Source organism: Tiliqua scincoides, chromosome 2 (genome assembly GCF_035046505.1).
Source record: "Tiliqua scincoides isolate rTilSci1 chromosome 2, rTilSci1.hap2, whole genome shotgun sequence".
NCBI classification, from domain to species: Eukaryota; Metazoa; Chordata; class Lepidosauria; order Squamata; family Scincidae; genus Tiliqua; species Tiliqua scincoides.
Window position 1 is genome coordinate 210660040 of NC_089822.1, and position 15417 is coordinate 210675456.

The 15417-nt window shown below is 48.2% G+C and overlaps 1 protein-coding gene across 1 annotated transcript in view; it reads left to right on the top strand.

The window, feature by feature from the left end:
* The first annotated feature begins 1246 nt into the window (after nt 1–1246).
* Nucleotides 1247–15417, top strand: part of SHISA5 (shisa family member 5) — a 42521-nt gene continuing 28350 nt past the window's right edge. Inside the window, exon 1 of the mRNA XM_066615938.1 lies at nt 1247–1408. Within this exon, the coding sequence (XP_066472035.1) occupies nt 1339–1408 (70 nt within the window). The 5' untranslated portion in view covers nt 1247–1338. The remainder of the gene's footprint in view (nt 1409–15417) is intronic.

Sequence of the window (15417 nt, forward strand, 5' to 3'; positions counted from 1 at the left end):
CTGTGCAGCATGGCCTTTCCCAGTTTGAAGAGACACTTTGCCAACAGTCTGAGGCTAAGAGGCAAAGAAGGAAGGCCCATAGCCAGGGAGACAGACCAGGGACAGACTGCACTTGCTCCCGGTGTGGAAGGGATTGTCACTCCCGGATTGGCCTTTTCAGCCACACTAGACGCTGTGCCAGAACCACCTTTCAGAGCGCGATACCATAGTCTTTCGAGACTGAAGGTTGCCAATACAAGGCATGCTTAAGAGTGGACTGTTAACCACTATGCTACTCTAGTCTCTAGTCTTTAATAAAAAAACAAAACAACAGACATTGCAGTTGAAGTATGCTAAAAAACCACATCTACATGTTTAATCCCAGATTGTGGGATGACGACATAGTTTACTAGCTGAAGTTGGTGCAGCTGCTTTGCTGTAGGCTCAAAGCACCCTGTCTGGGAAAGCCCCCTGTCTAGAGCCCAAGAGAGTCTCTGCCAATGAGAGTAGAGACAATGTGAACTCAAGCCATGGTGTGATTCAATGTCAGGCTGTTTCCTCTGCGTAGGAAGACCAACAGCAGAATCCGATGCAAGTCTACTCAAAAGTAAATTACATGATAGTCAATGAGGCTTACTCTCAGGTAAGAGACAATAGGATTGCAGCCTCAGAGTCTCCATCCTATGCATGTCTACTCCAAAGTAAGTCACATTACAGTCAGTGGGGCTTACTCCCAGGAAAGTGTGGATAGGATTGTAGCCTGAGAGCACCATCCTATGCGTGTCTACTCAGAAGTAAGTTCCATTACAGTCAATGGGGCTTACATCCAGGAATGCGTGGTCAAGACTGCAGCCTCAGAGCCCCATCATATGCCTGTCTACTCAGAGATCAGTCCCATCAGAGTGAATGAGGCTTACTCTCAGTAAGTGAGGATAGGATTGCAGCCTCAGAGCCTAACCCTATGCATGTCTACTCAGAAGTAAGTCCTATGGGGCTTGCTCCCGGGTAAGCGTGGCTAGGAGTGCAGCCTGAGATGCTGGGGTGGGTGGGAGTTAATAATAGGTGTTCTGTACACGCTCAGAAGCGTCTTCTGGCTTCCCTGCGCTCCCAGAGCTGGACCTGTTGCGTGTCCCCCGGGGCTGCAGGGGGACCCGGCGCTTCCCCGCGGCGCCCAGCAGAGCAGAGCAGAGCAGAGCGCACGCGGTCCTCTGGCTCCTGCTCCGACGGCCGTCCAAGGAAGGGAAGGGAAAGGAAGGGCGGAGCTTGGTCTGTTTGGTTTACGGGCAACAGGAGCCGCCCTTCGCCGGGCTCAGAGCCGTCTGGTCGGGGTCTGTGCTCCGGCTCCCGGGGAGGAAGGCGATGGCGCTGGTCCAAAGCAGCCCCCTGGCCCTCTGCGCCTTGCTGGGGCTCCTGCTGCTGCCGCTGGGCGGTGAGTGAGGAGGGGAAGTTCGCAGAGCCAGACCCTGGGAAGGCGCGGGGGGAGCCTGCCCCGTTGGCCGCTGCTGGGGGCTGCCCCTGCGTCGGGGCCATCGAGAACTGGCTGGCCTGGCTGCAGATGTGGGGGATCAGAAGCAGCGGGAGGGAGAAGGGCTGCTGGGAGGGTCCGGGTGGCCTTCCGGGAAGGGAGCGGCGTCCACCAGGGCTGGTGAGAAGGTGGCCAGGGGTGAGTAAGTCCCATTCTAGTCAGTAGATCTTACTCCCAGGAAAGTGTGGCTAGGATTGCAGCCTCGGGGCCCATCCTAGGAACGTTTACTCAAAAGTAAGTCCCATTAGAGTCAGTGGGGCTTACCCCCAGGAAAGTGTGCATAAGATTGTAGCCTAAGAAGCCTAACCGCTGCAAACTGGGTAAGAGGCACTTTTTTCAAGTGGCTCCTTTTTTTAGCAGGGGGAGAGTAACTGGCCCTCCTCACCCCAGCAGTGTCTTTTCTAGTGGCTGCCAGCTGGTGCCCTTTTGCATCTTTTTAGATTGTGAGCCCTTAGATTGTGAACCATGAGTCATGGGATTTTTCTCTGTAAACCACTTAGATAACTTTTTTGTTGAGAAGCAGTATATAAATACTGTTAACAGTAATAAGAACCCAATCCTGTGGATGTTTACTCAGAAGTAAGTTCCATTTTAGTCAGTAGGACTTACTCCCAGGAAAGTGTGCATAAGATTGCACCCTCAAGCTGGGGGTGGTCTGGGTACCTCTGAGGAGAATGTTAGTTGCTGCCACTGCTGGAGGATGCCCTGGAGCTGGCATTTGGGAGCACTGGGCTTGGACTGGCCACAGAGGACCTCACTTGGGCTCTTGCCCTGGGCCTGGAAAACCTCCTTCCGCTTTTCATGAGCTGCTCTCCACTGTGTAGTGCTTCTGGCTATCCAGAATGTTGCCTTGAGGGGAAGACAGACAGGCAGTGGAACTAGAGTGAAAGTAAGGCTCTGCTCCTGCAGTGATTGAGAGCTCAAGCCTATGCATGCCTACTCAGAAGTAAGTTCCATTATAGCCAATGGGGCTTACTTCCAGGAAAGCGTGGATAGGATTGCAGCCTCAGAGCCCCATCCTATGCATGTCTACTCAGAACTAAGTCCCATTATAGTCAGTGGTGCTTACTCCCAGGAAAATGTGGATAGGATTGCAGCCTGTGGCTCCAACTACCTCCTCCACACTTGCAGCACAAGCCTGTGTATGTTTACATGGGAGTAAGTTTCATTGCGTTCAATGGAGCATACTCACAAGTAGGCATAAGCATGTAGGATGACAGCCTTAGAATTTCTGTCTTCATCCTAAACCTGAGTCATTAGCCATGTTTGAATCTGTGTCATTGGTTTGTGCTTTCTTTTGCTCATCTGAATTCCTGGCAAGTACCTTTAAACTTTTGCTTCCACCACTGGAAAAATCTCCCCCAAAGGGAGGTGGGAAGGTGAATTAGACTTACAAAATTATGCATGGGTTGGGGAGAGTAGACAGAGGGCTTCCTCTTTCACCACACTAGAATAAGTGTGGTCACCCTGATAAAGTGATTGGTGGGGGTTTCTGGATGGACAAAAGTAAGCACTTCAGACAAGTTGTCATGATGGCAACTAGCTTGAGTGGCTTTAAAAGGGGATTTGACACATTTGTGGAGGACAAAGTGCTACTCAGGATAGCCATGTGCTGCTTCCAGGTTCAGTTGCAGTATGTTTCTGAGTATCAATTGCAAGGGACCAGTGGGAGGGAGGAAGTGTGCCTTTCTTGTTTGTTTGTGGACAGCTGGTGGGCCACTGTGAGAAACGGGGGCACTGGACTAAGTGAGCCTTTGACCTTATCCAGCAAGGCTTTGCTTATGTTCTTATGACCATTAAATATACCGCTTGCATCAACTATCATCAGGCATGGTTTACATTACTCATAACACTGCTTCTTGCACAATTATATCACTTGCAAAAATTCCAGTTAGGGGAGGCTGTCCAGGAAACAGTTTGGCAAATTGTTACAGATATTGAAAGCAGTTGTCAGTAAATGAGCTTGTGCAGACTAGAACTAAAATGAAGGCAAGGAAGAATGTCTTTTTTAACAAGGGAGGCCTAGAGGTTGAGCTTGAAAGACTTAAGGAGAGGTGACTGCTGGTTGTGTAAATGAAAATCATGGTTAGAAAGCAGGAAATATAGCACTGACTTCAGTACTATGTTTCCTGCTTTTTAACCATGATCTTATACCCCATGAAGGGTATTAAAAACAGTTACAACAGAGAAGTAATCAAGTGGGGAAAAACACTCTGTATAAAGAAACATTTTTTACTTGTGAAACTTGGAACATGCCATAATCTTCCTGTGGAAGCGGAGAATAGTTTTAGAACCTTTAAAGTTGGTGGATGGTCTTTGCGGGCAGAACAAGGAACTACATATAGTGCAAAAAAGCAGTTTCTGTAAGTCAGTGATTTCAACTGCTGTGCTGCGACACATTGGTGTGCTGCAAATGGCCTGCAGGTGTGCCATGGAAGTTTGGTTGAGAGTCGTATACAGGCATGCCCCAGTATCCGTGGGGGTTCTGTTCCGCCTTTGGAGGGAGTATGTGCAGGGAGGTATGCGTGGAGGTCCCGATGGATGAGTGAATCCATGGGTATGGGATCAGCAGATACAGGGCCCCCCAGTAACAGTAGGGCCATTAGAGGATGTGCGCCTCCAGCCAGCAGTGCATTGTGCCTTGTCAGTTGTAAAAAAACTGATTGTGTGGACAATTTTAGTGCCTTGTTGGTGTGCCATGAGATGAGAAAGGTTGAAAATCACTACAGTAGGTCATTAGGATAGATCAGGACCACTCGAACCCCATCCCTGGGACTGGATCTGGGGTTTGGGCTGATCTGACCAGTGAGTGAAGCTTTCAGTTCCACCTGGGCACTGTGTGAGGTCCTCCTCATTCAGAGGACAGGGACGTTCTGGGCAGTTGTGACTGCCTGGATGTCCTGTTACCTGACCTTCTAGGATGCCAGGCAATAGACACGACTGCCCAGAGTGTCCCTGTCCTCCAGACAAGGAGGACCGCGAGGTGCCTGGACAGAACACTCAGATAAGGTCTGAATGGGGACCGCACTTAGAGTGCTGCTGAGATAGACTAATGGAAAGCTGACATACAAAACAGTCATTTACGTTTCATGTCATTATTTGGTCTAGAAATTCAAGTATTAATGCTAATAGCTTTTCCTTTTCTAAAAGAGGAGGCACATTTGTTTAGCTGTTGTTGGCATTTAAATAATACTGCAAGCAGTAAATGTAACTCCTGAATCGGCCTTTTCAGCCACACTAGATGCTGTTCCAGAACCACCATTCAGAGCGTGATACCATAGTCTTTCGGGACTGAAGGTTGCCAACAACATAAGTGTAACTGTAGGCTCCTTGAACCAGAACATTGGCAGCAGTTGAGCAGGGCCATCTGTTAATGTTAATTAAAGGAAGCAAGCCTTGTTCTAACAAACCAGGGTGAGGTCTTTGAAAAGGAAACCATTCAACATAGAGAGGTGCTTGAGTCTGTTTGTATTGTTATAGAGGCCTTAACAAAACAAAAAAAACCAAGTGATTTTGTATTTGAAACTAAATGCTGGTTTCGCCACATGTCTGTTCACTCCGGAGGGAGCTCAGGGGAAGGGAAGGGTGCCACTATCAAGAGTGTGACGGGCCAGGGGAGATATGGTGGTGGGGGTCGGACAGGCCGTTACAGGAGAAGAAGAGTTCATCGTAGGCAGATTATCTCCCCTTCTGGTCCTTCCCTCAATTCTCGGGTACTTGGTGGTCCTGGCGGTGAGTCCCTGGATCTGAAGCTGCTGCTTTTGAATGCCAGGTCGGTGAATAACAAGACCTGTATCATCCGGGATGTGATCCTGGATGAGAAAGCCGACCTGGTATGCATTACAGAGACCTGGTTGGACGGGGAGGGAGGCGTTAGTCTCTCTGAACTGTGTCCGCCAGGTTTCCAGGTGTTGTAGCAGCCAAGATTGCAGGGACGGGGAGGGGGAGTTGCAATGGTCTATCGTGAGTCCATCTCCCTTACCAGGTGCCTTGTCCAGCAGTCTCCTGGGTTCGAGTGCTTGCATGTTGTGTTGAGAGGGCCGGACAGGATTGGGATTCTGTTGGTGTACCACCCGCCCTGCTGCCCAACAGTCTCCCTGCCTGAGCTGACTGGGGTGATCTCGGGGGTGGCATTGAAGGCCCCCCGCCTGTTAGTGCTGGGGGACTTCAATGTTCATGCTGAGGCCCCTGTGGCAGGTGCAGCTCAGGATTTCATGGCTGCCATGACAACCATGGGCCTGTCCCAGAAGATCTGGGCCCCGACACATACAGCAGGACACGTGTTGGACCTGGTGTACACAGCTGGGCATGGGGGCAATGATCTGGAGGTAGAGGAGATCAACATCACTCTGTTGTCATGGACAGATCATTTCCTGGTAGGGTTTAGGCTTGTTGCGACTTCCTACCTCCACAGAGGCGGGGGACCATTTTCTATGGTCCGCCCCTGGAGGCTAATGGATCCTGAAGGCTTCCTGAGGGCCCTGGGGGATTTTCCCACTGCCAAGACTGGCGCCTCATCTGTGTCCCTGGTCGACCTCTGGAATGGGGAAATGTCCAGGGCTGTGGATGAGATTGCTCCGGAGCGACCTCTGCCACGCCGCAGACTCGGAGCGGCTCCTTGGTTTACTGAGGAGCTGCGAACTATGAAGCGGCAGGGCAGGCGTCTAGAGCGACGGTGGCAGAAAACTCATGATGAATCCGATCGGACACGGAGTAGAGCTCATTATAGAGCCTACTCCGTGGCGGTGGTAGCAGCGAAGAGATCATTCTTCTCTGCTACCACTGCGTCTGCTGATAGCCGTCCGGCAGAGCTGTTCCGTGTGGTGCGGGGCCTCCTTCATCAGGCCCCTTTGGTAGTCCAGGAGGAATACACGGTCAGCCGCTGTGACGTGCTTGCCCAACACTTTGCAGATAAAATCGATCGTATTCGTCGCGACTTGGATGCCACGTTGACAATGTCTGTTGATGTCCCCTTGGCAACTGCTTGTCCAGTATTGTGGGATTCTTTTCAGCTTGTGCAGCCTGAGGATGTGGACAGACTCCTTTGGAGTGTGAGGCCGTCTGCCTGCCTGTTTGACCCTTGCCCAGCTTGGCTGATTAGAGCAGCCCGGGGGGGACTGGCTGAGTGGACGGGGAGGGTGGTCAACTCTTCTTTGATGGAGGGGACATTGCCGCTCGCCTTGAAGCGGGCAGTGGTTCGCCCCCTCCTGAAGAAGCCCTCCCTGGATTCCACTGTGTTGAATAACTATCGGCCAGTCTCCAACATCCCGTTTCTGGGCAAGGTAATTGAGCGGGTGGTGGCGGCCCAACTCCAGAGGGTCTTGGATGAAGCGGATTATCTGGATCCTTTTCAATCTGGTTTCAGACCGGGCTTTGGGACGGAAACTGCCTTGGTCGCCTTGGTGGATGACCTACGCCGGGGACTGGACAGGGGGAGTGCGTCCCTGTTGGTCCTGCTGGACCTCTCGGCGGCTTTCGATACCATCGACCATGGTATCCTTCTGGGCCGATTGGCCGAGTTGGGAGTTGGAGGCACTGTTTTGCGGTGGTTCCGCTCCTACTTGGAGGGTCGGTCCCAGATGGTGGTGCTGGGGGATGCCTGTTCGACACCCTGGCCCTTGAGGTGCGGGTGCCACAGGGTTCAATTCTGTCCCCCATGCTATTTAATATCTACATGAAACCGCTGGGAGAGGTCATCCGGGGGTTTGGAGTGAGGTGTCATCAATATGCTGATGACACCCAGCTCTATCTCTCCTTTCCTCCAGACTCCAAGGTGGCGGTTGAGGGCCTGGAGTGCTGTCTGGAAGCAGTGAGGATCTGGATGGGGGCTAACAAGTTGAAATTAAATCCGGATAAGACAGAGGCTCTCCTGGTTCGGAAATCCTCGATGCAGGTGCTGGATTATCGACTTGCTCTGAATGGGGTTGCACTCCCTCTGAAGGAGCAGGTTTGCAGCTTGGGGGTCCTCCTGGATTCGCAGCTGCTCCTGGATTCCCAGGTGGCGGCTGTGGCTAGGGGGGCCTTTGCTCAGCTTCGGCTGGTGCGCCAGCTGCGACCGTACTTGGATCGTGCAGACCTGGCCACGGTGATCCATGCCACGGTGACATCGAGGTTAGATTACTGTAACGCGCTCTATGTGGGGCTGCCCCTGAAGACGGTTCGGAAACTACAATTAGTACAGAATGCGGCGGCCCGTGTGGTCACCGGAGCCAGGCGGTTTGACTCTGTCAGCCCACTTCTCCGGGGGCTGCATTGGCTGCCCATTCGTTTCCGGGCCCAATTCAAGGTGCTGGTTTTGACCTTTAAAGCCCTATACTGCTCTGGGCCAGGATATCTTAGAGACCGCCTACTCCTGTACAATCCGGCTCGCCATCTCAGGTCATCAGAGAAGGCCTTTTTGCAAGTGCCGCCACCCAAGGAGGTCCGGGGGGGTGGCTGCAAGAAATAGGGCCTTCTCGGTAGTGGCACCAACATTATGGAACTCCCTTCCCCTTGACTTGAGAATGGCTCCCTCTCTTGAGAGCTTTCGGCGAGGCCTGAAAACACTGTTGTTTAAACAAGCCTTCTGATTTCTGGCCTTCTTAACTTTTTTTATACATCTTTTAGTTTTACAGGCTTGATTCCTCGGTGATCTGCTCTTTTACTCTTTTAATCTGACTACTGTTTTTATGGCCCTGTAGTGTGTTTTTAAATGTTTTTATCTGTTTGTATTAATGTTTTTAAATTCTATTGTTTTTTAATATGTTGTTAGCCGCCCTGGGTCCCGTTAGGGAGAAGGGAGGGATAAAAAATAAAGTTTTATTATTATTATTATTATTATTATTATTATTATTATTATTATTATTATTCTCTTGAGACATTTGTTATGGCAACTTCCCATCACGCTGGAAAATATCAGAAATACACATGTAGTGGAAATCCTAAAAATAGCAGATGTGTATGCCTACTATACAAATGCTGTGTTTTTAGCTTTAAATCCAAGCACATTCCCTACTGTAGCAATAATTAAACACTATTTTGTGGTGTCCTTATTTGCCTATTCCAAGAAAAGACTATCCAGGATTTGTTTGGGTTACCAAACTGAATAACTGTTTCATACATGTACAGATATCACAAGACCATTGTTGTTGTTGTTGCTGCATCCATGTACAATGACCACACACCTTTGTTGGTATGATCTCGACTTTTTGCACCCAAGGAATGCAACTATCAGACATCGCTAATCTTTGATCTTAACTGTCGCCCTTTTTCTACCTTTTCTTTGAACCCAGTCCTGAGTTTTAATATTGAAGAACTTTTGTGTAACCTCCACATTTAAGCCCTATGTAAATGAGTCCGTATTAGTGATGGCTTGGTCCTGCATAATGCCTCGTGAATAGTGTGATATTTCACCATCAGAGGAATTCCTCCCTTCATGAAGGGTGTTCATTTACTACTTCATAGTCACAAATCTAAACTGAGCAGAACAGTTGCTTCTAACATTATTATTATTATTATTATTATTATTATTATTATTATTATTATTATTATTATTATTATTAACAGTATTTATATACCGCTTTTCAATGGAAAGTTCACAAAGCAGTTTACAGAGAAAATCAAACAACTAATGGCTCCCAAGAGGGCTCACAATCTAAAAAGATGCAAAAGAACACCAGCAGACAGCCACTAGGAGAGACACTGCTGGGGTGAGGAGGGCCAGGTACAGCCCAATCCTGAGCTGCCCGGAGCTGAGGGCCCGGCGGCTCCCTGGCAGGCTCCGGCCGGATCCAGAGCCTTCCACGCTACCATGGGAGGCTCTCCTTGTTGAGAAGGAGACAATGGGGCTACTCACTTTAGTAGTGACTGTTTGGTTGCCGCTAAAGTGAGGGCGCTCGTGTAGGGCGCACAGCCCTCCACGAGCGCCTAGGATCTGTCTCCCCCAGCCCCCTGGAATGCCCCCGACCACGCCCCCATTCCCTGTTCATCAGCCTGGCGGTCGCAGGCACCGCTGAGCCATGGAACGCGGGCGCCCGCTGGGCGGTAGCTTAGTGCCGGCTGGAGCTGAGCCAGCTCTGGCAGGAGCCCGGCGGTAAGTCCTGGAAACATGCCTTACGGCACGTTTGTGACTATGGTCTGCACCGCGGACTACAGGAATGGGCTCATACTCTCCAATATATAGGTTAATACAGAGAATAATATATCCTCAAACTTCCCACCCTGCCGTGACCCACCTCCTTCTCCATTGCAGGGCCTCTGGAAGTGACTGGAAGTCACTTTCATGAACCCAGAAGTAAACTGGAAGTGACTTTCTGACTGCTTCTGTAGGCCTTCGGAGGCCCAGTGACAAAAAGTCCTTTCAATATCAAGAGGAATTAGGGAACTACAGTATTGAGACTGCTCCAGCTTGTTTCAAATTAATCTTTTATCTTTCTCCTGTATTTTTTTGTGGCCTGGTTCACAGCTGATAGCATGCCATTGGCCAATATTTTTTTATGGTAGCTCTCTTCCTTCTAAACAGCATTGCCTCATGACTAGAGGTGGGTTTTTTCAGTGATAAGAACATAAGAACAGCCCCGCTGGATCAGGCCATAGGCCCATCTAGTCCAGCTTCCTGTATCTCACAACGGCCCACCAAATGCCCCAGGGAGCACACCAGATAACGAAATAAAGACACATAACACTGCTTTCTGCACTTCTCATTTTGTAAAAAAAGACACCAAAAACTGCAAAAAATAAAACCATTCTCTAACATCTCTGCGTATTCTCTAAAAACTCTACATGCATGTGGCTGACACTATACAACCTACCTTACTTAGCACAAGTTAAAAGTGATTATAATTTATAAAAATGGGCCCTTGGAGTCAAGACGCATAACACTGCTTTCTGCACTTCTAACTTTGGAAAGTGACAAAATCTGTGAAAAAAATAAAACGTTTTCATTCACCTCTACTCATGGCTTGTGGCTGGTGTCTAATCTTCTCTGGACCCCCACCCCTTTTTGTCTGTAAAGCAATTCTTGTCTAAAGAAACAGCAAACTGCTGTGGGAGCAAAGCGCAAAAATTGGGTCTTTAGAAAAGCAAAACACCCTAGAATTAGGAGAGGTGTTTGAAGCTGAAGAAGGACTGCCATATGTGTTTCCACTGCAAGACAAAGCATTTAATAATAAATAGAATTTAGTTATAAAAGCAAGCTGGTATTATGTGTTTGATTTGTAGAAGTGGAGGCCACTTACACATTATAATAAAGAGTCCATATGTGTTTGTATATAATGTGTATCCACTGTGTTGCCAGCAAGGGAAACAATATTAAGGTTTGTTTTATTTATTTAGAGCAATTATATCCTGCCTTTCTTGTCATTTTAAGTCTGCTCACACAGGCGAGGTAAAAGCAAAAGAACCTAAAATCTGATAAAGCCTGCTGAGAATCTAAAAGCCACTGGCAGGAAACTACACATATGGCTTGCTGCCAATGTGGAAACCATGGTTGAGCTCTCTTATTTAAGTTTCAAGAATGTGTAATAATAATGGGCTGTTGATTTGGGCCGGGGTGGGAAGTCATGAAGATGGCTCTTGTTTTGCACCTGGACAATCAATTTTAAATACTGGGGTAACTACTGCAGAGATTAAATTCCTTCAGACTGCTGTTCTAACTTGTTCTTGGACTCTGATCAGGGCCCTATTGGAACAGGGCGGTATTGAGACGCACAAACTTATGCAGGGGATGGAGAGAGCGCTGTTCTTTTCCCTGACACACAACACCAGCACCGGAGATACTCTCCAAAATTGTTGGGAGAGTTAGAACAGACATAACAAAATATTTATTTACCCAGTGTGATTAGTCTGGGGAACTTCTTGCCACAGGATGTGGTGATAGCATCTGGCCTAGATGCCTTTAAAAGGGGATCGGACAGATTCCTGGAGTCTATCTCAGGTTACAAACCATGATGAACATATGCAACCTCCTGCTTTTAGGACTACCTCAGAATGCCAGGTGCAAGGGAGTGGCATCAGGATGCAGGTCTCTTGTTGTCTCGTGTACTCCCTGAGGCATCTGGTAGGCTACTGTGAGACAGAGAAAGCTGGATTACATGGGTCTTTGGCCTGATCCAGTGGGGCTCTTCTTATGTTCTTATCTAGATATGTGGGTGGGTTCATACAAGGAAGGATGACGTCTTAGTTATGCAGTTCAGGTCCTGAGCTGTGAGGGTGAGGGGCTTTGCAGGTTCAAGCCAGTGGCTTGAGTTGAGCCTTGAAACTATGTGGCAAGGTTTAAGTGGAATGTTGCTAAATATGTTGTGTTTGTTTACTTTTCAGGGTTTCATTTTGTCTGTCAACATGGTATAAAAACTAGAGGGGAAAAAATAAATTTAGGGGTTTCTTTTCCCTTAAGTTTTTGTTGGTACAAGCAGGATTGAATCCTAGAGCAGGGGTGTCAAACATAAGGCCCACAGGCTGCGTGTGGCTCCCAGAAGCAATTTATCTGCCCCATGTTATAATTGGGCTGTCTCATATCTTGAAATTACGAACAAGGTTTGCCCGTTTTCTGTCATTTGCAGCTAATGAGTTTCTACGTTACTTATTTTCTGTGCTTATTTTTGGCCATCTGCTGAAAGATGTCTCTGGTACAGGGGAAGGGTTAAGTTGCACACTCCCACTGCAAATAACACTGCCCCAATCAAAATTCAAGGTCCTGTGCGCAGGATGGGGCTGAGATTTATCACAGATCTCCCACATCATGTTTGTTTTGGACCTGACTCTGCTGCTTGCATGGGAAATATATTCCTGACAGACACAGTGGCAGAGAGAGAGCAGTCAACGGCTGTTTTAGGGTACAGTGTAAATATTTTAAATAATTTTAAATAAGTTAGTACTAGCTGTTGCAATCAGTAACTAAAAATAGGAGGAATCTGGATAGATGGTGTTGGTGAGAACGGGATTCAGCATATTCTTATGCAGCTACCTATGCAAAAATAGCTGTAGCAGTCATTTTCATTTCAAAAAAAGTTTTCATTTATCAGATAATAGTGATACCTAGAAATTGCTTATAAAAAGCAGTTAAAAAATCATGCAATATGGATAATTAAGTATACAATTAATATTGGCCCTGTCACGTCTCCTGGCTATGCCGGCCCATCCCCAAATTCAGAGGGGGGGTGGCGGCGGCAAATGGGTCAACCAAGGACATGAGGGATTGACCCTATGAGAAACCATGCAAGACAGTAAGCTTCTTGGCAGTACAGGTTCTATTCCATGTTACTTCACCAGGGGGCAGGATGACCCAGTCGAACTAAAAGAAGGCATATCTCAGCGAAACAGTTCCCAGCCCAAAAAGCACAGCTCCCCACATCCAAAGCCAAATAAGATGAATCCCTTCTGGGATGGGGTCCCTTCAAGAGTGAGGTGGGGCAGATGTCTCCCCCAGGAGACTCAGGGCATCTGCTCAGTCATAGTATGGCTCAAGGTTACCTGTGTGGGTCTTGGTTTTGCTGTATGCTTCTGTCTCCTTCAGGAAAGGCGAAGAGCTAGCCTGTACTCTTTCTGCTGCTCCTGGCTGCAGCCAACAATGGTCGCAAGCAGGGCAAAGCTCCCACTTGCCCCATGCCGATTCTTGTCCCATGGAGGGGCAGAACCCACTTGGTGGCAGCAGTGAGTCCTGCCTGTTGACGGGCAGACCTGGCAAGGGTAAGTCAGGCCTGGCTGCTTCCATCTTCTGCCCCAGGTTCATGGCTTGGATCGCTTTTATGGCCATTCAGTTCCTTGCCTCCCAGGCAGTGAACTCCAGCTGCGACTGGCCCACCATGCTGCTTCTGGAGTAGCTTACCCTGTTACCTATGGGTGCTGCCGACTCCTTCCCATGACAGGCCTGAACACATTGAGCATGATATAGAATCGTATCTAAGCCATGAACTCATTTTATACAACTGTGGTTCTCGAACTCTCAGGGAGTTTGAGGACCACAGTAAGTTATTGCGTGGGAGCAGGGAAGGCAGTGGGGGCGGGGGGGAGGCAGCAACATGATCCCCAGGATTGCTTTGCTAAGGGGGCTACAGGGACTGGCATGCGCTTACCAGTCCCTTCAGCAGCCACCTGGGGGTGCAGAGAGCCCTGCACAACCGTCTGCAGGGCTCCCCAGCCTCCAGAAACTGAAAGCAGAGTGAGTGTGCTCCACCTCCGCAAAACCAGGAGCTCAATCGCTCTGCTTTCACTTTTTGAAGGCTGGGAAGCCTTGCGGAGGGTCGCGCAAGACTCCTCAAACCCCTGGGAGGCTGGTAAGTGCATGCCAGTTCCTGCAGCCCCCTTAGCGACGCAATCCTGGGGATTGCATCGCTGCTTCCCCCCTGCCCCTGCCCCTTAAGGGGGCAGAGGCCAGGGCCCTCAGGCTGGGGCATTGCAACACCCCAGTTTGAGAAGCCCTGTTATACAGGATGTAGCTCTTTTATCCATTGTGAATTAAGACTTTGTGTATACATCAGTGCAGGATCCCATAATAGAAAGTCACCCTTGTAAAGGTACTTGTAGATCTATGAGATCTCGTATGATACACTAACACAGTGTATCATATGATATCACATATCACTGTGATACACAGTGTATCACAGTGTATCGTATGATACACTAACACAGTGATCTTCAGTCAGTGTGCCTTGTACATTGGTATGCTGCAAATGTTCTGCAGGTGCGCTGCTGTAGTTTGGGAAAAGGTCACTTAGTAGGACCATTGAGGGATGTGAGCCCCCCCCCCGCGTTCCTTATCAATTTTTAAAAAAAAAATAACTAATGGTGTGCCTTGACAATTTTAGCACCTTGTCAACGTGCTGTGAGATGAAAGAAGGTTGAAAGTTGCTGCCCTAACCTTTAGCAGGGATAACAGTTGGATGCATTGTTCTGTCTCATTTTGTGCCAACAGGAAGCTTGTCATTGGAAAACCAGGCAAAATCTGTGTTACCATTCTCCAGAATTGTACTCTAAGTCAGGGGTCTCCAAACTTTTTGGCCAGAGGGGCACATCAAATGTCTGGCACTGTTTTGAGGGTCGAAAAAAAATTTAAATATAGAATTTATATAAATAAATTAGAGATGGAACTTAGATGTGTGAATAAGTGATTGAATGGGCTCATTCATTCAACCTTTCTGGCCCTTAGAACACCCACCAGATGCAACCAGAGCATAGTTCCAGTCATGTTTGGCAAAGTGGGCCAGGGGCTTTCAGGGGACAGGAGCCTGGTTGTGGGCTGGATAGAGACTTGCCGTGGGCTGCATCTGGCCCCTGGGCTGGGGTTTGGAGACCCTTGCTCTAAATCACCATTTAAGACTTGAAAAATGAGCATGCTTGCTCTTGCCTGTTTCGTCTGTTTTATTACCTGTTTCGCCTGCCATTTGGTTGATCAGTGGCTGTTTGCTGCCTGCGCCTCTGTAGTAGTGCTGTGGCTTGACTGCTTCCCTAGACTAGCTGGTCTTTGTCCTAGTCCCCCCAAGTGGCTCAAAAATGTGTATGTGGTTTTGCTTTGTTTTAGTGTTTAACAGTTAAAGTTAATGTTTTAATGCCTTGTTTTGTTGTGTGTGTCCCCCTTAATTGTTGTGATGCCCCCCCTTAGTTGTTGTATATTTACTATGGAAATTTGTAAGCTGCTTTGGGCATTTGCTTTGGCATGGGAAAGGCAGGATAGAAATTTTTCAAATAAATAAAATTACAATATCAACAGCTGCTGTTACCAAGATATGCACTGTTGGCAATCCTTAGTGGAGTTAACTGAAATTGTGTGGCCATTTTAAATACCATTTTCTCTTAATGCTAAATAGACAGTGAATTTGATTCTTTCATTGAATAAAAAAGATCAGACTAGAGGGAGGGATCTCTTGCTGAAGATCTTGTATGCTGTTTTGACTATTTGTCCGTGGAGATAGTAGCAAGTTCTGCAATGGATTTCTCTC